The sequence below is a fragment of the Equus caballus genome, chromosome 7, assembly GCF_041296265.1.
Source record: "Equus caballus isolate H_3958 breed thoroughbred chromosome 7, TB-T2T, whole genome shotgun sequence".
Taxonomy (NCBI): domain Eukaryota; kingdom Metazoa; phylum Chordata; class Mammalia; order Perissodactyla; family Equidae; genus Equus; species Equus caballus.
In genome coordinates this window covers 79,364,431-79,390,758 of record NC_091690.1, presented here as the reverse complement: position 1 = coordinate 79,390,758, position 26,328 = coordinate 79,364,431, and the positions used below count along the sequence as shown (strand labels likewise).

At 45.6% G+C, this 26,328-nt stretch overlaps 1 protein-coding gene across 48 annotated transcripts in view; it reads right to left on the bottom strand.

Annotated features, from left to right (window-relative positions):
• PPFIBP2 (PPFIA binding protein 2) overlaps positions 1-26,328 on the bottom strand; it is a 146,191-nt gene that overhangs the window by 67,204 nt on the left and 52,659 nt on the right. For 32 of the 48 annotated variants that reach the window (XR_011441096.1, XR_011441097.1, XR_011441094.1 and 29 more), the window contains 2 exons: positions 5,661-5,753; positions 1,272-1,385 (listed from right to left, as the gene is read on the bottom strand). Coding sequence is in view for 44 of the 48 variants with exons in the window: in XM_070274635.1 (XP_070130736.1) it covers positions 1,272-1,385; positions 5,661-5,753 (207 nt within the window). In the remaining 4 variants the exon portion in view is untranslated. The other 16 variants (XM_070274652.1, XM_070274642.1, XM_070274644.1 and 13 more) reach the window with 11 other exon arrangements.

Genomic DNA, 26,328 nt, shown 5'->3' with positions numbered 1-26,328 from the left:
ACTTTTTTTTTTGTTCTTCAAATGCACTCAAACAAAACTAAGAAACACCTGGAAACTAAGGCATTTATTCTGAGACCAAAGGTCAAATTCAAAGCCTGTGTTCATTACTATTCTGTGGAGAAACAATCTGAATTTTACGTTGGATCACTGCAATAAAAAAAAGTTAGAGCTTGGGGGAAAGATGATAAGAAGTCATCTAATTGGACCCACTCATTTTTAAGGAACTAACTTGTTCCTAAATAGTGAGCACCTTTTCTGTGTCAAGTGCTGTACGAGGTGCTACAGAGCACACACACATCCACTTCAGTCACGGTTTATTTTTCAAAATAGCTGAAAATGCAAGAATGATGCAAGTAAAGGAAACCTATTAATTAGATATATATTAAAATAGATTTCATAAAATAAAATTTCTAATTAGCTTCTCAACAGATTCTAAAAAGACTTTTGATAAAAACTTGACACCCCTCCCTAAAAATTGCAGCTCATTATTTACAATAGGGTAAAATTGTTCAAGAGTAGAAGAGTCAATTATGATTCACTCAAAAAAAAATCTATAAATAAGAGTAAAGACAACTATACAGGAAAATTTAAAAATGAAAAAAACCTCACTCTCTGATGTTAAGCATACAAAATCTGAGGACTAAATTGTACCTCTGGTGTGAATAGAGCTTTGCAAATTATATGTACACATAACAAGGAAGACGGGAAGGAAAGAGCAGAAGACATTTAAGAGATTCTTTTTTTTTTTTTGAATGGTAGGAGAGCAGCTAGTTGTTTTTTCATTTTGATATGTATTAAATTATATTAAAATATTATTATGTAATAAGTTTTATCAAAGAAAATTACACAGAGTCAGAGGGGAAGAGTGAGAGGGAAGAAAGGGGCACAAAATAAGCTGATTGACTTTCTAAAACCCCAGATGCCACCCACAGTCAAACTGTGGTTCATGTGAGAAGATGAGGGTGACAGCGCCAGCAGAGCGCTCCTTCTCTGAGCCAGGCCTAGAGAAAGTGCCACCTGGGAATCTGTCTAACCAGCCCAACAGGTTATTCATCTCAGGTCTCAGGCCAGCCCTTCCCCACCCTCCCTGCTCTGTAACTCTCAATGTTCAGGCTGGTTTCACCTGCTGTATAAACAACACAGTGAGCAGTCAATCCTACCCCCAGGCGGAATGCGAAAGTAAGCAGTGAGAGCTGCCCTGGACGCAGAAACGGGCTTTAACGTATGAGCTGCTGTAGAACCCAAGGACCTGCAGCCCCACCAGGCCTTACCTGTTGAAGCATCTCTTCAGCAGCATTGAGTTTCACCTGGTGTCCTTCCAGACACACTTCCAGGTCCCGAATTTTCTCTCCTTGGGCTTCCACTTGGTCTGTGAGGACACTCACCTGTTCCAGGAAATAAAGCAATGGTGGAGGAGCAGGAATGGCTCCCCGCTGGAGGTGAGCCGTGAAACCACACCACTGATTCTCATAGAAGAAGAATGGCTTTTCTTTTTGGTGGGTAGCAGGTAGGGAAAGAGTCCTGGATGAAGGAAACTCCAGTTGTTTTCTTACCTTGCCAGGGAGTCTCAGTCACCGCCTTAATGACGTTGGTCACATTTCCTGCTCTTGACAGACTCAAGAGAAAAACACCCAACAGCCATGAGAGCTGCCTCCGGGCTGGACTCTTGCTCCTTATTCCTCTTCTACAGCTCAGTCAGGCAGCCCCGACCTCAAGGCATACCTCAGCTGGCTTGCCAGGGCTTCTGCCACCTCATGTGGAAGAGCAATCCAAACTTCTGTGGAAACTAACCAATGACCTTACCTCTCTCATAAGGCTGTGAGGACTGCTCACCTATCAGGCGAGTGTTCTGAAGCAATTAAGGAATGCGGGACGTAAAGGGCATGTATTAGCACTGACAAAACTTGGCTCCAGAAAGGTTTTTGTGCTTCACAGGCCAAAACATGACTCTAAGTCATAAACATACACAAGCCGCGTTGCACATACAGTGGCAGGAAGAAAGTCATCTTTCTGAAGAACTCTGAGGATATCTATTGGAATTATTAATAAAAATTCATTTACAATGTCATTTAAATTATACCCTAAATATATACTGAGAGGATTATCACAGCCTTCTGTATTAGCGAACTGTCTACGATCCTTTTTCTTTTTCTTTATTAAAGAAAAAGTAGGAAGATGAAGAAAGTAAATGGGTGGCCTCCAAAAAATAAAGAAATCAATGACTGGTAAATTGAGAGTCTCTGGACTCGGTTTTTAACCAATGGTTGAGTCATTGCCATTTAAATATAGATTATCATAAATTTTTTCTCAGTCTATAAAGGAATGATAGCTGGAGCATGAGTTAATATGAACTCAGCTATGAGTGTTTAAATAAACTTTATGAATTATAAAGCTCCCCTTTACAGAGGAACCAACCTAAATTAATATGGCTACTTTAAGCTTTCCATTTTTATGTTCTCATGTGATTAATGAACTATTGAAACATTCCCGGAGTTGATGCATGCTGTGCTAGCATTTCAATTATAATCTGAAAATGGACACCTGTTAACTAGGCCCATCTTGAACACAAACCTTTTATGGTTTTTCATTTTTTATTCCTTGTTGCCCAACACTATCAGCAGTACTAGCCTTTTCAACTACTAACTTTCCTTTCAAAAGGGCAGGATTCCGGGGGCAGCCATTGCTCCCCAGGTTCCCAAGTTTCTGTTTGGGAAGGATGTGTTATGGTTAATCCTATTATGAGGATTAACACTTGCATAGTCTGCACCACGCCTTGGGGCCACGCGCTGGCAGGACCCAGAGCAATAATATGTGATCTCTAGCATTCTATAGCTTGGAGCTCAGCCTGGCCTAAGACTTAAGAAACACAGGGCGGTAAGGTCCTTATGAACCTTGATACTTACCCTAAGCATTATGAATGCAGAGTTGTAGAAAATTGGGACAAAATATTAAAGATCTTAGAATGTGACCTTCATTCAATAAAAACAAATTTTTTGGAGCCTCTAAAATTATGCTCAGCATACAGAAGTATGGGGGGGATACAGAAGTGAAAACAAACCATACGATCCTTGCCTTAAGAAGTTACAGACTAATGATGATATAAAAGATTTTGGTTTTAATTGGTTTTACCAAATCCTGGAAATAAAGTATTTTGTTGTGTGTGATTTCCCTTGTTCTTTCACAAGCAAACCCAGGAAAACATTCTGGGCCAAGGGCTCCAATTAATTCAGTCTAGCTGAGCTGCCTTGTGAATTAAGTAAGAGGTTCTACCACGCTGAGGGTCTGTCTAACCAGCTCCATGGGGCCACCGTGAAATAGCAGTGATCACATGAGAGCAACTCTGAAAGTCTGTCCCCAAGCTCCTGGCAGAAAAGAAACCACTAGGATCCACTTCTGATTTGTCTGATAAATAGCTTCCCAATTGTGTTAGGATTATTTAAATAAGAATTATTCAAGAATTAGGAATTTTAGAAAACAATGAGTCAAAGAAATGATCACATAGGACTTCATTAAATCTCAATCCTCTAAATAGGAATGTTATTTTAGCCAGGAAGTTTCCTGGTTCAAAAGTTTGCAATTTCATACTGCTTGCTGCCAAATTCTAAATTGGACCCTCTTTCATCAATCATGTCATTGGGGTAGAGTTTCAAATTACACATCCCTCAAAATGGCTGCGCTATACTGTGCTGTAGATGTAATCTGGCACCTGCTTCCTCTCTGAAGGCAGTTCCCACCAGGCTTCTTTGAGATCACCAACTCCAGCCACAGGGCCCCTTCCTGTTCTTCCCACAAACCAAGCACACTCCTCCTTCAGGGTGTGTGCTGGACCGACCACCTCCTCTGCCTGGAATGTGCTTCTCCAGGTGTCCATGTGGCTCTCTCCCTAGCATCCTTCAGGTCTCATCCTATGAGGGAGGTCTGCCCTGACTACACAATCCGTATCCTGCTTTATTTCCCTTCATAGTATTTATCGCCGCCTGAAATATTTTGTGTATTGGTTTGTTTATTATCCACACCCACACCCACACAAACGGAAACTAGAGAATAAGGGTTTAGGAAGTTTGCCTGTTTTCTTCACTGCTGCATCCCTAGCACCTAAAACCAGTGTCCACCAAGTTGTAGGCACTCAAATATTTTATGATGAACAAAATCAACAAAGTGAAGCAAAAAAAAAACTAGGATGCAAAATTGTATAATTATATATTTGGTCTGAGCCTAATTATTTAAAATAGGGGCAGGACGGGGAAAAAAAAGGATAGAGAAAAAGGCCAAAATGTTAAACTTTTTTACCTTTTCAAAGTTTCTAAAATTATCATTTATTTCTCTTATAGTCATAAAATGAAGTGAAATGAATAAAAGAAATAAGGTAAAATAGAAGGAAAAAAACAAACACACTGTAGCCTCTTAACTCTAGTGCTAACTCTGGTGCTCGAAAGTTCCAGAACCCTACCTGCCTCCTCCTCCATTCTACTACCAGTCTTGTCCAAAACCCTTCAAGCTTTTTTTTTTTTCCTGCTTTTTCTCCCCAAATCCCCCAATATATAGTTGTATATTTTAGTTGTGGGTCCTTCTAGTTGTATCATGTGGGATGCCGCCTCAACGTGGCCTGCCAAGTGGTGCCATGTCCACACGCAGGATCCAAACCAGCGAAACCCTGGGCTGCCCAAGCGGAGCGTGCGGACTAAACACTCAGCCATGGGGCCGGTCCCCACCCTGCAAGCTTTTTAAGGAGCTAGGATTGGGATGTTAGCCTTACTATTCTCCAAATCGTCAATCACAGTGTCTGATGCATACCAGATATTGATGCTTGACTGATGCAGGTGAGAGCTAACACAGCAAAGAGCCCCTACTTCAGCAAAAGTCCTCCCATAAGAATGCTCAACTTTATGTCCTACCAAGGAATGCAAGTTTTCAGAACTGAAAATGTTCCTTTGACTATCATTCTCCGTGGGAAGTTTTGGAGTTCTTCCCTTCAAAGAAAGGAGTCATCAAAGGCTTATTAGCCCATGTTACCAGCTCCAGGGGATTTGCAAGAGATCAGTCTACATCCAGCTCCAGATGATTTGGGCCTGATCCCATTAGAATCCACCCTTAGGCCTAAATTGCTCATGGTTCTGTTTTATTAGAAGGACACATCTTATCTCCCTTGTAAGACTCCTGGGCTCCTGAAGGACAGGGTCTCATTAATCAGCCTGGCCACAGAGCTTCCAGTGTATAGAAGCAAGAGCTCGGTGTCCATGATAAATAAATGAATGTATTCATGGCTCCCAAAAGCCAAGTCCAGAGTTAAACTGTGCCCCTAGCTGCTTTCTGCTTTGTCTCAGGAAGTCTTTTTAAAAACATATAGTAGGGGCCAGCCCCACGGCTGAGTGGTGAAGTTCGCACATTCTGCCTTGGCAGCCTGGGGTTCACGGGTTCAGATCCTGGGTGCAGACCTACACATCACTTATCAAGCCATGCTATGGTGGCATCCCACATAGAAGAAATAGAATGACTTACAACTAGGATGTACAACTATATACTGGGGCTTTGGGGAAAAACATATACTATGGGAGCAGGATAAATTCAACAGAGAAAACCCCTTGCACTTCCCTCCTATTTAGGGCAGCTACAGAATGGGAGCTAACTGGATAAGCTGGTTCCCACCAAAAAAGACCCACCTGTAATATGAGGGACTCCTTATCTCCTTCTAGACGTGCCAAGCGTTCCTGGTACGTTTCATTACTAGCAGCACCGTGGTGATTTACCTGGGACTAAAGGGAAGAAAAAAAATACACTTAAAAGGTTGGAAAAACATCTTACCAACTTCCAAATGAAGTATGCAATTTGTGAGGATGGTTTCACTGATTATATGTACAAAACCACCCACCTAAACAGGAAACCACAAGATTTCAAAACTACTACAAGGTGGACCAGACCAGATGCCATTGATAGGTGTGTCTTGAAAGTTGGCAAAACCACAAAACCACCCCCTGGATGACCTCACCCTTGGCCAGGAAGGTCTTGATGCAGCTTCAGAACCAGTGGTGCTTGACTTGACTGGACACGTTGGGTCTGGTTTAGCTGGAGGCACAACCTGCCAGAGGTGCCAACAGCAATAAGGGTCTACTCTTTGAGAGACTGGGGAGCGGGTACCATTCACCAAGGATCTATGTGGGAACAACTCCTGCACAGATCTTGGTATCCCCTAACTCTCATGCCAGGGTTCTCCAGAACCAAGGCACAGCTTACAGCACAGAGGCCTGTCAGAACATGGCTCACACATGGAGGGTAGGGGAGGCCACCTGCACAGCCCTTCAGCTACTCACTCGTCCCTTCCAGAAGTGGCCAATTCCACCCCTAGTAAGGGCTCTGGCAGCCAGGCTGGCATGCTGTGTTTCTGCAGAGCTAGAGCTGAGAGAAGCAAGCTGAGAAAGCTGAGATGAAACGTCTTGAGAAGAACCCAAACGACAGCCAGAGGGATCTCAAAGCAGGGGGAAAACACAGGAAATGGAAAGTACCCAGAACTATGGAAAACAGAGGAAAAGGAGAAGATTTAAAATGGCAGGTAAGAGGCAGGATCTTATAACATGTCCTGAGCTGGAGACAGGAGCTGCTGTCACTTTCTGGGTGTGTCTGACCTGGTTGCAGGCATGGAGAAGGGAGGTAGCTGCTAACAGAACTGAGCTGGCCCAACACTACCAACACTCCCTTCTTCCATGCTAAATGGAATGCCCACCATAGACCATCCAGGGACCTGGCAGTCTGAAAAAGTAGACCTTACTGCTAAATGGGGAAGTGACAATCATAATAATCTGAGCTAGTCCAGGGAAACTGATGTTTCAATGTTCATGAAGCAGGTATCTTCCACTCCAAAGGAAAGTCATGATTGTGCAAACAAGGGGGTCAGAGAGGAGCCCAAGCACAGGGGCCCAAGGGTGGTCCCCTTCTCCTGAGTCCATTCCCCACATTCCAACATTTAAGATGGGCTTTCCAACCCCTCCCTATTAAGAAAGGGCACCTCCTTCCTTCCCTTGTCTCACCTCCTCCCCAGTATACTGCCCAGGTGAGGGCGGGTGGCAGAGCCAGTCTTGGTCCCAGCATTCTCCATCCAAACCTGGAGTCTCACTTGTGAGAGAAGCACTGGCTGTTTGTTGAAGGTGCAGGGGGAGGGTGAGCACAATGGCCATTTCCCAGGGTGGCTGTGCCAGGCACAAGCTAGATAGGACACAGCACCTTGCCATACCACTGCCTTTTAATCCAGCCTCTCTCCAGTCTGCATCTTGTTCATTGTTACGGAAGCTCTTTCATACCATAGACAAAGGCCTTAACAATCACAGATGGCTCTTTGTGTTGATGGCAGTTTATAGTTGTTACATTAATTAATATTCCAGTCCTCCCATGGTCAAACTCTGATTAGTATGCGAGGATATAATTATAACCTACATTTTCTCAGAACCTGACAAGAAAAGAGAAGAAAATAATTCTTCTGACCAAAACCTCACGAGGGTGATTTTCAGGGGATAAAGAAGATAGAAAAGGACTCAGGCACCCATGTGAAGCTCTGCATGTCCAAACCCAGTGCCAGAGTCAGCATGTGCATGTGGCACTCAGCACTGGCAGCTGCCACTTCTGCCAGTGAAGCTGAAGAAGAGAAGATCAAAGGGAAAACTCCTTCCACAAGACTCCAGAAAGCCACCACACCAACTGTGCCTCAGTCAAGGAGCGCAGTGTGCTCCTCATTATAATAAAAGATCTACCCACACAACCACCCAGAGAGGTGGCTACTTTTACTAGTTGACCAAAAAAACCCACAAAACTCCAGTAAGAAAGTAAGTTGACATCATAAGCTCAGTTAATACACAAAATGCATGCCATTGAGTCTATAACACATACTAGAAGTAGACTGCAAAATCTGGATCCCCTCTAGCAGCCAATGGAAAAAGGGAAGCACAGTGAAGGAAAAGATGCAGAGATCAGTATGGCAAAATCAACTGCTTGCCTAGGAGAAGCAGAACTCTTCCTATGGAGGGGAAGAACTTCCGTTGTTTTCACAGACTCTGTGTAACAGGATAAACAACATCCATGATGATATCCTCACAGTAAACAGAGCCCAGTAGAACTCACTGCTTTCCTGTGATGCCCTCAAAGTAGGTCAAAGGCTAATGGAGAACCAGAGCCAAGGGCCAAAGCAATTCTATGGAGACCAACTCAATGTGGTCCCAGCACAGTGCTGTAAATACACAGCAAGCACTTATGTAGCACTCACATGTGCCAGGCACTATTTAGAGCACTTCACATGCATTAACTCATTTAATGTTTCCCACAATCCCATTAGATGGGTACTATTTTTATTACCATTTTACAGATAAAGGAACTGAGGCACAAAGTGTATGAACAAGGTACAAATGGATAATTTGCGCAAGTTTTGTTGTTAATGCCGAGTCGATTCTGACTCCCAGTGATCCTGTGTATAGCAGCTCAGAACCCTGCCCAGCATTTTTGTACCATCCTCTCACCATCTGGCACTGTATGAGACAATGCTCCACTGTCATTCATAGGGCTTTCATGGCCATTTTTTTTCAGAAGTGTCCAGGTCCTTCTTCCTAGTCTGTCTTAGTCTGGAAATTCTGCTGAAACCTGCCCACCATGAGGGACCCCACTGGTATTTGAAATACTGGTGGGATAGCTTTCAGCATCACGGCAACACACAGCCACCACAGTATGACAGCCGACAGACAGGTGGTGTGGTTCCCTCACCGGGAAGGGAGCCAAGGCCGCAGCAGTGAGAGCACCAAATATTAACCACTAGACCACCTTGCCCAAGTTACTGTGTACTAAATTAGTAAACTCTGTGTTGTTATAACTTAATTGAGGAGCAGATCAGTACAAATTTTGTTTTATATATTGGGATTGTATGAAAATTCACTTAAAATAAGGTTTGAAACCGCTGTCTGAACCTCAGTGTCCATTAACAGAGGAGTGGCTAAATAAACTACGGTTCATCAATACTATGGACAATTTGTAGCATTTTAAAACATGGGGTAGATATTTATGGACCATCACAGAAATAATAGGCATCCTGGATAGTGATAACAGCCAGATCCAAAGAATCATACGGGGCGATAACAGAAAACAAAACTCTACAACTCCATAGGTATTGATAAAAGTATGAGAATAAATAGATCCAGTGTCTGGAAGGTTACATAACAACACTTACCAGTGCTCTCTTCTGGGGAAATGTCTGGGCTACAAAAAGTTGTGGGTGGGAGGTTTGGTCAAGGTGAGCTTTTACTTTAACCATAATATTTGAGCTACTTATAAAAACATTTTCCTAAATAATTAAAATACATTTTAAAATCTAGAAGCACTGAGTTCCTAGAACAGTGGTTCCTTGTACATTTCCCTCCCACAACAGACTTGAGGACACCTCCTCTCCCAGCAGTCACACTGGCCCACGTAACAGTGATGCTCATGGCAGAAAGGGTCCTTCTCTTTCCCCAAATCACTGTTGTAGAATAACAAAGCATCTTCCTCTCAGTCTACCAAAATCACTGTTGTCCTCTAGCAAGCTTTTGAAAGGTATTACACAGCAGTGAAATGAAGATAATGTCCCAGACAGAAGTCTGCAGTATCACCATCCTTTGCTTTTGGTGAAGTGTAGAGTCGTATGTTTTTACAATCTAGATAAGATTGACATCTTCTCAAGAAAACTGCAGTCCCTTAGCAGGGGACTGACCAGGATAAAATGTCACCTCCACTTGGAGAAGAACCCGAAAGCATCTGTGAACAGGGTCAAGAAGAATATTTTAGAATCATCATGCTGAATGCCAACATTCATCAGCCAAAGGTGAGGGTTTGGGTGAAAAAATGTATTCTCCTTATTCCAGTAATTGGGCAACAGGTTCAAATGACTTCCCAATGTCATTCTTGGATTATAAAATGGCTGTATCATCAGGGCATAAAAGGCCACATGGTTATGAAAATGTCATTCCAATTATTTAGAAATGTGTCTAAAAAGAGAGTTGGGACACAGCTCTGTTCTGTCTTACTTTAAAAAAGAGCTTGTTCTGTCAGAAGGTACACCTGTTTCCATAATCCTAAGAATGGAATTGTAATAGAAGGCTTTGATGCATGATGAGATCATACATCAGGATGCCTGAGTGATTCAGGTTTGACAATCTCTGAAAAGTCTTATCCATCTTCTCTACTAGGTAAATCAGTGAGAGCGGTTGCCCAGCTCTCCACGCATGAAGTCAGAGTGAGAGAACCATGCCAGCTTCTGCTGAGGAAAAGGAGGTCAAATGCAATTATGAAGGATGCTAAATTTCTATTCCTCCCCATTCTGGAATGGCAAGTGAATTTAAAGGAGACTTCTACCCTATGAAGCATGCTCATCCTATTGATGACTATAAATAAGAAAGAGGTCCTCTTTACTCAACTAATGATGTTAGCCCCTAGGCTAGACCTGTCCAATGGACTAATGATGTGCTATGGTATGATATACGTAGATTTGGTCAAACTTTCTCCTCTTCTATTTTGATGGTTATTTCTACAAATGTGACAGGGGCAAAATGAATCTTCTCATCCAAACTATCCTTAGTCAGAGCTGTTCCTGAATCTGTAATTCAGGTTAGTTACCTGGTATATTATGAGGGACCAAGCGATCTGTGTACTCTGTGGAGATAAAATGGCAACTACAGATTGCCATTTCCATGTCCTCTTGCATCTGAAGAATTCCACAGTGAAACGTACTCCTTCTCTTGTATCACAGAACCAAAGCAGGATGGGGAGTTCTTCTTGTATATATATCATAACTCAGAAATTTTACCCAAGATTACTGAAGCCAAACCAACTTTGCTCCATCAAAGCTTTGCTCTCAAGAGGCTGGGCAAAGTCTTGGATGCAGTAATCCATCCTCTAAGACCCAGATCTCTTGCAGGCAAATATAAAACACAGCCCAGAATTGTGAGATCAAAGTCTTCCCCAAGCCTTGAGAATGATGTTGCTGGGAATCCTCAGGAACAGAGACAACACAGCACCTTGACCCTTACAGGTTATGGATCTGTTTCTAGAAGACCCAAAATGCTATTGCTACTGGTGCTCAGCAGGCCTAATATACAGCTCCAGCAATCAACAGCCTAAGGTGGGACTACTTTCTTAGCCATCCCTAAGTGGAAGAGAGAAGCTTTAGGATGACGTAGCAACCACGCAGCGTGTTCCATGGTTGGGGGTCATGGAGTTGGTCATGATAGTTAATCAGCCTCAGAAATTAGGAGGGCAGTGAGAGGATGGGGACAGGACTGTGTGTGTCCAGGAAGGACAGGACTGACCAAAAAGATTGCAGCATGGATAGTGTCTCTACATAAAGGTCAGTTTAGGCTATCTAAGGACACCAGCCAATCTAAACTGAGTCCTGCCCCTACCTCTCCCACAGGTCAGTGAATAAGGAGTTTACTCTTGGTAAGTTCCTCATGCACAAAGAGCTGGATGCTAGCAGATTCAAGAAGTAAAGTAGGTTTTCAATATCTTGGGGAACATTGCATTTTAATGAGGGATGAGATTATTAGGGGATACTTAAGGCTGAGAAAAGAAACTTTATCACTATTTTTTTAAAAACTCAGACTAGGTTTTAACTTTTTACCCTTGCTCTCTTGCTAAGGAAAGGGAATGGAGAATACCAATACAGACAGAGAATTTTCCTGAACCCTGGAATCTATTGTCTAACTGTCCAGAATAGACTGGGATCATCACCTTTACTATAACCATGTGGCACAAGTGAGGGCTGCCATCTTCTTAGAGATATTCTCACCCCTCCCAGCCACCTGATCAAAGCCTTGATGGCTGGAATCCTTCCTCTCAATTTTTAAACTTAGGAACATAAAATGGTAATGGTTGTGCTAGGAGGTTCTGATGTTGTCAGTGACCATGTCCTCTTCCTTGTAGAGGAAGTTGGTTTGCAGCAGGAGTTAGCTATGAAGCCAATATGCATAGAAACACAAATGAAAGCCAAGAAATAGAGACACTGGTAGCATTCTCATCCCTGGTTCATGCTCTCTAAAAGTAGCAATATATCCCTGCCCTTCTTATTGGTCCCCTCTTGGCCTGCACAGGTTTAAATGGAGTTTCTGTTACTTGCAACCAAAGCCCTGGCTAAAGCATTTGTCTCAAAGGGTGATCAATCGACTAAAATTTACTCCTTTGGAAACAGACTTACCAGAAAGAACTCCCTGCTATTTGGATGTAGTACTGAATTACAAAGGAATTCTGCCTACTGTTGCTGGGTTTGCTTGAACTGACAATTTTTAAGACAGAATTGTCAGTTCTGAGCCAACCATATTTAAAACCAGGATTATCAAGGGCGAATGGGGATATCCTTTGTGACCTAGGGTGTGTCTGTGTGGGATGTACTGGGATAAAAAAGGCACACTATCTCCTTTGTGTGTGGAATGGATGGCTTTCTATCCACCACCTGTTGGCCTCCATTCTTATTTCACACATACAGCAAGAAGGTTAAGACAGGGAATGATAGAAGATGCAAGAAGCCCATGGGCATCAACTAGGGGTGTGTGTGCAGGGGGGATAAAGAAAAATAAGTTAAAACACAATAAAATAAATAGGAAGCTGAAGTAGGGCTAAAAGATGTAAGGGTGAATGGGATATGAATACATAAAGGATAATAAGAACATGAAAACAAACTACCGTTTAAGAAGTTATGTTGAAAGAATAACATGTCCTACAGAGCTGTACAAATGCCAGGCCTGGGAGCTGAGAGGCCGGAAGCTGCAGGTTCCCTTTTCCCATCCTTTGCCCAGCTGGACCTCAAGGCAGCAGATCCCTGGGGACTTTGTTGAAGGGCTTCCATATTCATGTACAGAATTCCTACAGCCTCCTCCTCTGCAAGGCACCACGCTCGCTGGAGAATGAGAACGCGGAATGATTAGGAGGCGGGGCTGCACTAACCAGGTGCCATCTCAGGTAGGCCAACTCAGCTGGGGCTTCACATGCTTTAAATAGAGAAAATGATACCTCACAGAGAGACACAGAGGGTCAGTCAGGTAATTAAACTCAAAAACATGTGGGAATAAAGGTGCAGGAAGCTCTTTATAGCAGGATGCTCTAACATTTCCTCTGTGTGATATAAACAGTTTTTGAATGATTGTGGAAATACGGAAATCATTTAAATGGCTTTGTTTAAGCTAAAAGACCAAATCACAGTTAGAAGCTGTTCATCCCTTGTACTGACAGTTTTAATTAAGTCATTCTTTTTGTGCAAGAGAACAAAAAGAAGCAACGTTTCTGATCAGGACACCTATGAAGCATCTGTGAAGATCTGTACAAATAACCCAAGGGAACGATACCAAAATACTTTCAGGCTGGAAAGAAAAAAAATGTCTGAGCGACACATAGAACCCACTGTTAGCTAAGAGCCCTGGAATCAGGCCTGTGGCACAAACAGCTGAGGACGTGTTCGCTTTTCCATTGTCCCTGAAAAGATGCCATGTTTTGAGTCACATCTAAATGGCCACAATTTTTTCCTCCTTACGAGCATTTTACTACGTACTATAAGTACTATGTGCTACAAACATGTTTATTATGAGCACAGAGAGACTTTCAATAGCTAGTAATGACCAATCATAAAAAGCTGAATTTTCATTTTTGTTCCAATCTGGAACTCAGGTCAACTTTAGGTTAAACATGAGCCTTCCTGCCAAATCACCCGGGCAGCCTCCTCAGAGCCATCACTCTCTGACTCTAGTGGCTGGTCAGATTCCACGATGCCTGCTCACTCTTGGCCTGGCCCCTCCATTGTAGCTTGGCCAAGAGACAGTCATATTAGGTCTCCACAGAGTTCTGGATGCTGTCAGCACTTGATGCCATGACTAGGGGCCATGGAGAATCCCCAGGAGTATGACTCCTTCACCGCCTGGCCAGCATGTGCCAAGAGAACACGGCCTCCACATACACTCTGGAACACTCTTAGGGATGCTGGGTGAGGGTAATTCTGCAGCATTCCCTGGCTGGCATATCCCGGGAGACCTCGTCAGCATTGAACTTCACTGAACACAGGGAAAGAACTGATTCCAGAACAGTCAAGAGGGGCAGATGACATGGGGGTGTCATTTGGTATGCAAGCATGGAGTGTGAGAAAAACCTAAGACAGTCAGCTTCCCAGTGTGACAGCTCTAGCCATCATGTTATTCAGAGCCAAGAGCTGCTTCTCAGAACTCCTACCTTGGGGTCCTCAAAACACAGCTGCTCTCCTTTTTCTGATATCGAAGTCTGCAGGCTTCACCAGGTAGAGTCACATTTCCTTCAGTGCTTCTAATAAGCTATGGATTCCAGTTCCCTCAGGATCTTGGCCACAGTATAAACACTGTCCCAACTGATCAGATCATGTTAAATTATATGATGGCTCCTCGCCTGTAAATACACTGAGATTTTGAACACAACACAGTGGATAAGCCTTGGCCCTGAATAAGTCTTGGGATGGTTCCCTCTTCTTTAGTCACTAAAAACATAGATGACATGTGTTTCAGCTAAAAAAGAAAACAAAAGAAAATATGTAGTATTTCCAGGCTGCCTGGTCAAGGGATCTTATCAAATCCAAAAAACCAATTTCAAGTGAGCCATGGCTTCTGGGCACAGGGCAGATGTCAAAGTCACTAAGATTATACTTTAAGTTCAAAAGCGCCACTCACATACCAAGCTTTTTAGAAACCTAGAAAATGTAGACCTTAAAAATAAGAGGACCAAGCAGTAGGAGTGCTTATAAATAGAAAAACCTTCACTAGATTCTTTGGTTAAGGAGTTTAAGGGCTTTCCAGCAGTTATTATAAAACCAGTTGTTCCCGGAACCAGTTCCACTTTTTCTAGGAGAGGAATAGTCAAGCTAATCTACTATTTTTGGCACAGAGTTAAAGAAGTTTCTTCCAAATGCAGAGTAGAGTGCAATCAGATCCTTAGCTACCAGGAGTCCAACAAGAGATCCTATCCTGACCTTGACCTCCTTTTGCCCTCCACCTCTTGGTTTCAAGTATATATAAGGGGAAGTGAGGTTGCCATTATCAAATTATCTAAATGTCCACCTTTAGGGAAGAGCAAAGCAAAGTTCATAAATAGCAAATGAAACAGCTTAGTTGAACAGTGTTCATGTAATCACGCTTCATTCATCTATTCAATGACTCAATTCTTGAACACCTACTAGGTACCACTCTCTGTGCTAAGTGAATGATTTAGTCCCTGCTCTCAAAAAGCTCTGTAGTCTTACAATGAGATGTGATATGCATTGTCATAGAATTGTATATAAGCCAGCAGCAGTGGCATAGGGGACAAACGGACTACACCTTAAAGGGAGAGGAGAAGCTTTTTAGTAGAGTCACCACTTGAATGATTGAGTCTTGAAAGCTATGAAAGTATTCCCCCAGGAGAAGGGGAGAATAGCATCTTTGGAACGAGTCTTCCCAATACAGATAGTCTATCCATGAAGCCACATCACTATCCTTCAGACATTCTGATTTCCCAGAACTAACACAGAAAACAAAGGATACCTTGAAGACAGTCTATCTATAAGCTCTCCAACCGAGGAGCTGGTGTGATGCACATGAGGGCTCCTGAGTCATCACCCTGGGGAGCAGGATTTGAAGTGAGAGAAATGCATTTGATTTACCAAGATCTTGCTCCAAAATTACAGCCTTGGATAACCTTTGTCCCTGCTAAATTCTCTTGATCAGGTGGCTGGATGCATAAGGGACCTACAGCCCTGGGCTATAGGAGAAGTAGGTATTTGAAGTGTGCTGGTAGCTTGTGAAAGGATGATATTAAAGCCAGGAGGAGAGTAAAAGCAGGAGGCTCTTTGAGGGATGCTTTTTCCTCATCTTGCCAACTTCAATAGACACATTGACTCATTATTGTTAAAAACACCTTCGGAGACAGAGGGGCAGCATCAGGTGCTGGGGTTGAGGGTGGAGGGGGCGCTGAGACTGTTTTAGTTCACCTGAAGGCATCAGAAGTAAACTGACCAGTTTCTCTTGGACTGCCTAGACCGTCTCTCTGAGGAGTCAACAATCAAATAGGGATGAGAGAAAGATTCATAGGTGGAAAATATGGGATTAGGTGAGGGCCAAAAGGAGGAGCTGGTCCTATGGTCACAACAGTGCCATTAACCCTACGAGATTCCCAAATGGGAATGAATTCCAACAAAAATGGACGGGAAAGGCTGCTTGGGAACTAGGGGCAGTAAGAACAACATTATAGAATGAATTTGAAAGCTGCCCTTTAGGGACAAAGCCAGCATGCAGCAGGTTTGGGAGTGACTAGGAAGGAGTAGAGATGGTAAGTTTTTAGCCTGCTCTTTCAAGATTCCTGATGGTGAAAGGAAGGTAAGTTATAAGGCAGCATGGAGAGGCAAGTACAGGGTCAAAGATAGTTTTGATTTGTTTTTTCCTAGGAATCGAGAAGAAGTATTTTCTGCCAAAGACAAGGGAGAAGTGGGCAGGGCAGAGTTGAAAGAAGAAACAGAGGAACAAGAGGAGGTGGAAGAGGATTGGGTCAGGAGGACAGGATACTGGGATAGCCTTGGCCAAGAGAAAGGATCCTGGCCCATGAAACAGAAGGAAGTTGAAAAATGATGGCTATGAACAGTTACACTTTGTGGTGAAGGGGAGGGAAGACGAGGGATTCATCTATTTGTGGCTATTTTCTTTCAATGAAGTAGGCAGTGACAATAGTTGAGAGGGATGTAAGTCTGGGGACAAATGGAAAGGTGTGAAAGAGCTGCTACAGAGAATGGGAGAGGAAAGAATGCAGGGACGAGGCCAGGGATCCCCAAGCACTGCTGCCAGCCCTCAGAACCACCAACGGCTGTGCTGCTCTGGAGGATCCACAACCTGGCAGCAAATGACCCTGGTATAATGCCGCTTTGTTAAACCCTGCTGGGAAAGAGGCCTGAAGACCTCTCCAAGGAGCTGGCAGACAGGAGTCACAGGTGCTAGAGGTCAGAGATGACAAAATTCTACTTCCTAAATTATAATGGGGAATATGATGGGTGGGCATGTTGAGTGCATTGGCTAAAAACGGGAGTTACCTATAGGAAATTACGGACAGCTAAAAGCCTTGAGTAACCATACCCACTGTCATTCTCCTCGTGGTCTTAAAAAATCTCTCTGCCCAGAATCCAAGGTTGGGCACATGGCTCTCAAGTAACCAGAGGCTGTTAGTTGTGGTCGAGGTCATCATAACACTAACTAACACTAACATAACTAACACTTATGGTGCATTTTCTAAGCACTTTACATATATTGAATTATTTATCCATATTTTATAGTCAAGGAAATTGAACTCCAGGGAGGTTAAATCAATTGTCCAAGGTCACATGGAGCTTGATATGAACCCAGGGAGTTGGATCCAGGATTTGTGCTCTAAGCCAGCAGGAACAGCTTTCACAGAAGCTGCTGCCTACTTCTCTAGCTTTCACTGCAGTCCGACTTGAAGGCAAGGCAAGTCAATATCTGTAGCTGGGATGCCTGTGTGTCTATTTGTCATTGCAGCTCTTCTGGCCCAAGCGGCCAACCTACTGGACCAACCATTTGAGCACCAGATGACACAGAATAAAGTCTCACATTAGCAGGCTTGAGTTAATTTCACATTCTACTGCAGAACCCAAGCCAATTGCATGGAGGATCCATGGTGATTCTATTTTCTCTGTGACTTTGGGTTGCAATTTGGCTTAAACACTGAGAGTGCTAGAAGCCAGCAGTAGTGTGAAGATGCTGACAGTGCTGGGATTTCTGTTCCTGAGAAAATAAACTCCAGCTCGGAGGGCATGGGTGGGCCCCACAGACCCTGCCTGGAACTATTTTTAGAGACTCTTTCCCGACCATGTGGGTTGGATCCACTGATCTCAAAGCAGGGCAGGGGTGAGCTGTTTGTGAGTTAGTCAGGAACCAAACAGCTGAGAGGCAAAGACCCTCTGGATGTTTGTGACAGAAGATTACCTTGTCCCTGGGCTTTGTCTGTTGGGGAAGGAGCTGGAGGACCAGCCCTGGTCAGCCTTCACTCTTAGCCACAGCCAAGCTGGCCAGAACCAGCAGCCACAGGAGCCTCTGGTTACTCACGGTGGACCAGGTCACAGCTGCCTCTTCTAGATATTTGGTTTGAGACCTTGACCTAGAACATGGAAAGGGGCCTAGAGGTGAAGGAATGAATGGCCTGAGATGCATTGCTAGGAGAAAACCAAACTGGTCCCACCTGTTCCTTTTCAATTTTCCCTTCCTGTAATGGCCAGTAGCAGTTAACATTCACTGAATGTTCCCTGTGTGTGTGGTACTACACTAAGCATTTTACATACATCGTCTTACTTGATCCTCACAAAACCTATATGTGGCAGGCACCATTATTCCTTATTTTACAGACGAAGAAGTCCAGGGTTTGAGGTAATCTACCTAAGATCACATAGCTAGTAAGTGCGGCAAAACCAAGATTCCAACCCTGGCCTTATCTCAAACTGCATGTTCTTAATTATAATAGCACATAGTATCCAATCTCCCAAAGGCCACAGAACAAGGTCTCTTTTCTGTGCAAATGCTTCCCCTCTAGCTCTGTGCCTCCTTGGCTATAGGCATCGCCCTCATTGCCCCCAAATTCAAAGACTCTGTCTTGCTCTGAGGCATTGCCCTCTTGGACCAGTCAAAGGGTAAAGGCTCCTGGCCTGTGTGCCAGGTCACACCTCATCCAGCCACCTCTTCTTCTAGAACCACCCCTGCCCGGGAAAATGAAGGAGACAGTGATTCCACTTTCACAAGCCTGGGCTGAGAGAAACCTGCTCTCTAGGCCACCTCGGCTTGAGGAAGCATTTGAGAAGGGGTGGGTGAGCGGGGCGGACAGGAAATCCTGAAGACCCAGGCTGCAGGAGCCCACTACAGAGATGATGACTGAGGGAAAAGAGGGCCTTGATGGAGTCAGCTGAGTGGGTGGGAATTAGGGAGAAGGAGGACATTGGGGAATAAGCTGAGAAAAGGGAGGGGGTATACTTGGGAGGTCAAAGTAGATATAAATGAGTAAACGATGAAATTAAACAGCTAAGTGTTCAGGGGGTTGCAAAAGGTCTCAAAGGCCAGCAGGCGGAAGAGCCTGGGTTTTCTCTTCCAGACTAAGGGCAGGGGCTGGGGACTTATGATCAGGGTCGCAAGAGAAAAGGGATTTCTTTTTTGAAGAAGATTTTAAAAAGAAGAATCTGGCAGGAGTGTTTCGGGCAGAGAATAGGAAAGATTCTGATTATACTGCCTAGGACATATCTGATACTTTGTGCTTTGTTTTCTTTTAATGCTCCTTAAAATTCTAAAAGTAGAAGAAAAATATTTGTTTTGCTATGACTCATCCTCGGGGTGGGGGTGGGGGGGGGGGGGTCTGAAGTCTCCTTGCTCAGAGCTTCCCTCCGCAGACTTCCAACTGTCCAAAGGAGCCAGAGCTCACAGCCTGGGTCTTGGGACAGAAAGAGCCTTCTTACATTGCATCACAGGCAGAGTCAGTCCCCGCACAGACAGAACTTCTGCACAAGGTACAGAGTTACATTTGCCCCAGTGGCTGGGACACGGCACAAACGATCCCAGGCACATCTCAGCTGGAAGACCACCTCGTTAAAAAGCTTCATTTTGGATACAGGAAAATTAAGACTAAGTGATGGGAAACGCAGTTCTTACCTATATCCCCCCAGTATCTCCTCAATGAAACTTTTTAAACGCTTAAGATGATGGATGGAAACTTCTGCCAGAACGTCTGGTCACCTCAGCGTGCTGTCTCGGAGCTGCGATGCCCCATTCCAAAGCTGAGCAGGGGCTGAGCACAGACAGGATTTCTGCTGGGTTCTAAACCAATAATTGCCTACCTATTTGGCAGAAGATATGAGGAAAGAGAACTGGACTGGGAGAGAGAGAACAGGTTCAAGATCAGGCTGCACCGCTAATAGCTGTAAGACTAATAACCATGAGCTTCTTAGCCTCTCCCGGGCTTTGTTAAAGGAGGAGTTTGTGCTAGTTGATCCTGACAAGCCCTCAACCTCTCTACCTTTGTTCAGCTGCCTCACTTTTTACAACACAGCTTCCCATACACCACATCACAGCTACAGTAATTTTCTTAAAATACAAATTGGATCTCCCAACATATCCCATGTCACTTCCCTGCTACAAGTCCCCCTTATACAAACCACATTCCCAGAAACCCTTTACCACAGCCTTTGCTGTCCTGTGTGATCTGGCATCCGCCTGCGTCTCCCCTCCGTCACTGAGCTCAGCCACACTGGCATTCTCTTAGTCTTGAAACTGCGTGGCTCCCTGTTGCTTTAGGACCTTTGCACATACTATCCCCTTTGTCTGGAATGTTCTTCACCTCACTCACTCCTACTTCTCTTTCAGATTTCAGTCAAGTGTTACTTCCTCAAAGAATGCTCCCTGACCGCTCCTTCTCAATCTTCAATAGCCCTCGTGGGCCTTCCGTTGTTCCTCTCTGCACTTAGCAATTTGTAATTTCGAGTCTATTTACTGGGACTGTTTAACCTTCATCTCCTGCAATAGATGGGAGATGCCCAAGAGCAGACACTGGTTCTACTTTGCTCACCACTGGACACCTAGTACCCAGAACTCAATAAATACTTGCTGAATGAGCGCTGCACAGGGCACACACAAAAGCCAGCAGGCCCAGTGTTTGGTTATCGCGGTTGGGGACGTCCAGAGCTGGACACTTCCTGTCTCTCTTGTTCTTCCCCAGTTACAATGTCAAACCTCTTATCTGTCAGCTGCTTGTGCCCTTCCTGCCTCTGAAAAACATTCAGCCTCAGTGTGAAAATAGATGGAGACCCATCAGAGCCAGTTTAAAGACGGTCACAGAAGAGGAAGGAGCCTGAGTTCTGTGGGTACAGATGCTACTCCAGAGCCCAACATGCTTTCATCGCTCGCTCACACCACACGCTCATGCTCATCCCCTAAAGAAGGGGCACGAGGAACTTGCAACCTAAACCCCCGGCCTCAGAGCCTTCAGAAGAGAACTCCCCGAGAGCCTTCCCCTGGAGACAGAAGCTCTTTCAGCTGACAGCCAACCACTGTCCACACTGGATAACATCAGGACAGAGAATCAGCTCAACAACTTCTGAATTCAGTGCATTTGAATGGCAGCAGCTTCCTCTCTGTGTCCTCAAATTGAAAAGCAGGGGACACCTTGTTCTGGTCACGGTGCTTGGAGCCTCCAACGGTTTAAGTGCCAAAGCTAAAATAACTAACTTTCCTCACTCCATTCTTGCCTTTCTGTACAGAGGCTCATTCAGCAGAATATCAGAGGAGAAACAAAGACAGCTGACTGTTTTCTCCCCAGTGTCTATAATTAGATTCTCATGGAGAACTTGGCCACAACAGGGCTTTGCCGGACAAATACCTCCCCCCACGTCACCTCCCCACAAAGTATCTCACCCCTCACTCATCTCCACGGAGACCCAGACAAAGCAGCCAGTCACTTACCCTCTTCAGCCACGCAAAATGCTTGTAAACGTCAATGTCCCCATCCATGCTGGGCACCCATTTCAGCAGTTAGATTCCTTGGTTGAAAAAGCCCTTTTTCTGGCTCGAGACCAAACTCTCTCCTCTTCCTTGCCTCTGCCCCCTCCCCCTCAGAACGTCAAGCTGTGTTCAAATTTCCCCACTTCCCTGGCCTGCGTCCTTCAGCCTTTCCCTAAACAGTTTCAGATACACAGCAGCTCAGACCAGCCTGTGCTGCTCCAGTATCCTCCCCCACCGCCCCCACAGGCACACACGGGCACCAGCTCTGGGATTCAGAGTCTGCGGAGCAATCAGACCCAGCAAAAAGGTAGGAAAAAAAGAGACTTGGACAGGAGTTGTAAACACACCACACACACACACACACACACACACACACACACAGGAACATTCTTTTCGGTGATAATACCAGAGGCTGCCAGAGGGAAACAGTCTTGAAGAAAATTCCTTGTCTGGCTTCCCCTTTCTGGAGTGGCTGGAACTCATTACCAAGAGACCCCGATTTCCTGTCTCTGCTCCATTCTGCATTTACTCACAGGCTCCCAGCTGCTCTCAGTTTATTTGGGACTGGGGAGAAGACTAAAAATAAGCGCTGCTCTTGGAGGAGCCGCTGGTTCCCACACACAGCCTGACCCCCACCCCGAAGCCCACGCCTACCCCTTTTCCAGGCCGGCGTCAGGCTGTGCCCTGAGGAAAGCCTGTTGTTTCCAAAACGGAACAGACTCGGAACCAGCTCCAGTCTGGGTTCTTGTCACTGCTGGGGGTTTGTCGTCCTTGGCGCTGGTGGCATTATCCCCAGAGACAGACTGCCGCAACCTCGGAGACCTCTGCCACTCGCCCACAAGGGGGAGTCTGGCTCAGAGCTGCTGTAAGCCACCACCACAGGGCTTCCTGGGGCCGCACTCTGTGCCGAGATGGGGTACAGCTTCTATCAAGTCCCAGACCTGCCTCGCTGGCTGTCCCCTACTCCAGACCAGCTGCTTCACAAGCCAGGAAGAGGGAAAGGGTACGGCCACTTCATGTGTGTGTGTCCCTGAGACTTAAGGAGAGCTCCAAGCAGGAGCCTTGGGAAGGCAGTAGCTGGCAGACAGGGAGCTGTGTCTGTTTTCCTTTTGGCAGGTCACATGCGGGCTTTCCAGGGTGGCCTCACCAGCACTTCCCAGATGCTGCCCCCTACCTCTTTTGTGAGCTCCCCTAAAAACAGTGTTTCTCCCTTGCCCAGCCCTTAACATGCGGCCTTTGGCTATGAGTGATTATGAAAGCGATCTTTGATGTGGGCGCAGTGGGAACTGTGGTTACATGCAAGGGTTCTGAGCTCTGCTGCCATAAATGACTTGCAGACGCACATCTTGTGATTGTGTGGGCCTTCCCAGTGCCCTTGGGGGTCACCAGGAACTCCCAGCCTGAAGAGAAGGCTGTCAGCATACCCCTCGGCAAGGCATCAACATCTACCACCATGGCCCAGAAGCATGGCCGGCCGAGACAGCAGAAACACGTCTGGCAGCACAGTCCCTGACAGGCTGGCCTGGCTAGCCCACAGAGATCACAGAGGCAGCAGGAGGAGAGCTCCGGCTAACAGCTGGCATGAAAGGAGGAGTAAATTCCCAGAGACACACCCAGATCAGAGGCCAGAAAGGAACCGCAAGCTCTGCTGCACATGCCCTGAGCTCTAGACCCTTCTTCCCACCTCTGGCCCAGCTCCACCCAGCCAGGGTTCCCTCCCCAGAACTATGATAGGATATGTTCACGGAGAATACCTCTGAGGTTGCAGGAGTAGGTGGGCCTTTTTAGTTTCTTCTGTCTAAAAGCCTGGGAAAGTCAAATGAAGAATTTATTCGGTCAATACACATTTGCCCAACATCCAAGGCAAATGAAACTGACTTCCTGCCCCAGGCAAACAAAGAATTACCACGTGGTATGTGGTAAAGGTGTTTCTGGGGCTCCAGGGAGAAGAGGCAGGAGAGCTGACTTGGGAGCTGGACTGGGAGAGGTGGGGCACAGTCCCAGCCACTGCTCCCCTTGGAGGGGGCTCAGTACCCTGTGGTAGGTTCCAGTGCTAGAGAAGGAAAGAGGTGACAAGGCATCAACATGGCTGCTTCTCAGCCTTGCTAACTCCTACCTGCCCATGGGGAGCAGCTCAGGGGCAGACCCTCCTCTTATTCCTCCCCAGCACCCACGTTCCTCTCCACTTCGCCCCCTCCCTGTTGTACTGAACCACAGCTGTTTCCATGTCTGTCCTCTGCACCAGACTGGAGGACTGCGTCTGAGCCCTGATTCACTGCCCTAACTTCCATGCCTAGCACAATTCTTGGCACATAGTAAGAACTTAAACATTCTCTGAATGAAAGAATGAGGCTCAAATGGTAAGACTGGCAAGACAAGACCAAAATTCTACTTGGAGAAAATGAGTCTTGAAGGCCTGTTTCCCCAGAGTAAAGATGCTCGACTCAAAGAGGAAAGGACAAGGCCAGTTTCATCTATTAGCTCAACTCCTGCAGGACGACTGGGCAGGAGAGGGAGGAGAGGAGGGAGAGAGGAAGGAGGGAGGGAGGAATCTGGCCAAGTTGCAGCCAAATTCTTGACATATTTTTATAGTATCCTCAAGTAGCAATTCTTACCTCAGCCCTTTTTTTAAAAAAATACCAAAGTACATTTTATTTATATTGTAATTCAACTCAAAAATCCACAAAATAACACTCCAAAAGACCCAGGAGCAGGGCATGTGTGAGTGGCTGGTGGGCTAAGTGAGATGCGACAGAGACAGGAGCAACAGGCATCTTTTCACTCGCTAACCCCCAGGGGGCAGCTGGCCCAGGCAGCTCCATCACCATGCTGGCGAGGCAAACTGATGACTATGCCACCCCACTCAGAAGGTCAGCCAGCCAGGGGCACCTCACAGTGGTCCACAGATGGGCTTCAGGGGATCATATAGGCCTCTGAATATGTTCATAAAATATATACAAAGTACTATTTGTATGTATAAAATCGCTATTTCTCTCAGCAAGTTTTCATCAGATTATCAAAATGATCCATAACTCCCAAAAGATTGGAAGCCTGGGTTTTATCTGGCCTAAGCAGTTTCTCTGAAAGGTTTAGGCTGCCCTTATTAAGGCAGAGGGTCGGGGGGTTCCTGCCTCCATCATACTGCTCCCGTAAGGTAGAGTCTCAGGGATTCCCCGGATCCATTGCTGAAGAGAGAAGTCCCCAAGAACCACACAGGGTAGACAACCAGGGATCATTACAGCCACTCTGACAGCCCTCGGGGCCTACCCCAAAGCAGCCCACTCACCGGCAACCAGACATAAGTCATTACTATCTGGAATATGAGGCAGCCAGCTGAGGGCAAAGGGCAGGAGACTGGGAGACTCAGCATTTGGGGGGTCAAAATGCAGCTAAGAGGCCACAATGGGAGAGTTTGGACAGGGGAAGTCATGCAGCTTGCCCTCCTCCTCATCCCAGGGCCTAGAAGGGAAACCCAGGAGAGTCATCCACCTGGCTGGAATCCCATGTATGTGTGGGAATGACTGGGAGTGGGGTTCCCAAGCAAAAAGGGTTTTGCTCCTCTTGCTGGCTGCCAGGATCAGCAGCATCTAATAGGGCCAAACTGTGGACTGAGAGGTGTCTGGTGGGTCACATGCCATTCTACCAACCTATCACCTGCATCCTGAGCCCTGGCCTCTGAGCCACAGTGAAAAGAGCCAGGACACCCCTGGTAAGTGAGATATAGGCTTGTGTCCTTCAGTAGCTGCACTGTGCAGTGGGTCTGCCTCTGGGCGCGGAGCTGGGAAGGGAAGAGCCCAGCCTGAGGACACTGCTACTCTGGGCTGGCAAGCAAGACCCACTTGTGAAAAGGCATCCTGGCCCCCACAGCCCAAGTCCCCATGGTGCACAAGCACAAGAACCCACCTCCAAAATGGGCTAGAACAAGAGTCAGCAGACTTGCCCTGTAAAGGCCTCAATGGCAAATGTTTTACGCTTTGTGGGCCACATGGTCTCTGTCATACTCTCAACTCTGCAAAAGCAGCCACACCCAACACGTAAACCAATGAGCGTGACTGTGTTCCAGTAACACTTTATTTGTGGACACTGAAATTAGAATTTTATATCATTTTCACATCACACAATATTCTTCTTGTGATTTCTTATCAATCATTGATAAACATAAAAATCATTCTTAGCTCATGGAGCATAAGAAATAGGCAGCGGGCCAAACACAGCCCATAGATTGCTGACCCCTGGGTTAGGACAATGCTTCCCCATCTATAATGAATCTCCTGGGCTGGAAGGCACTCTTGTAAAAATGCAGATTCTGACCCAGCAGGTTGGGAATGGAGCCTGAAATTGGGCATCACTAATAAGATCCCTGGTGATGCTCATTCTGCTGGTCTCAGGACCACATTTGAGTAGTAAGAGGTTGGGAAACCACTTTCAGAAGTTTCTTGAAGCACAAGGGTACTGAGCAAGTTTGCCTGGAAGCACGAATCCTCTGGAGCCTGCCTACCTACTAGCGGGTGCCTGAAAGGGCAGAAGGCTCCTGGTGGTGTGGCTCTGGCAGGCCTTCGTTGCGGGTGGAGAGTGGGTGGGTGTCTACATGCTCAGACCTCAAGTTATGCTAACCTGGCAACATCACCCCCATGTCCCCTGGGCCTGAGCAGGAAATTTAGTGGGGAAGGATTTATTTGCTCATTCACCAGTGTTTGCACATACTTGGTCATTTATAAACATTGGTTCTTAGGGACTGAAATAGTCTCAAGTCAGGTCTGAAAGGAGCCAGATCTCTAGATCTTAGTAGGGTACAATTTACTGT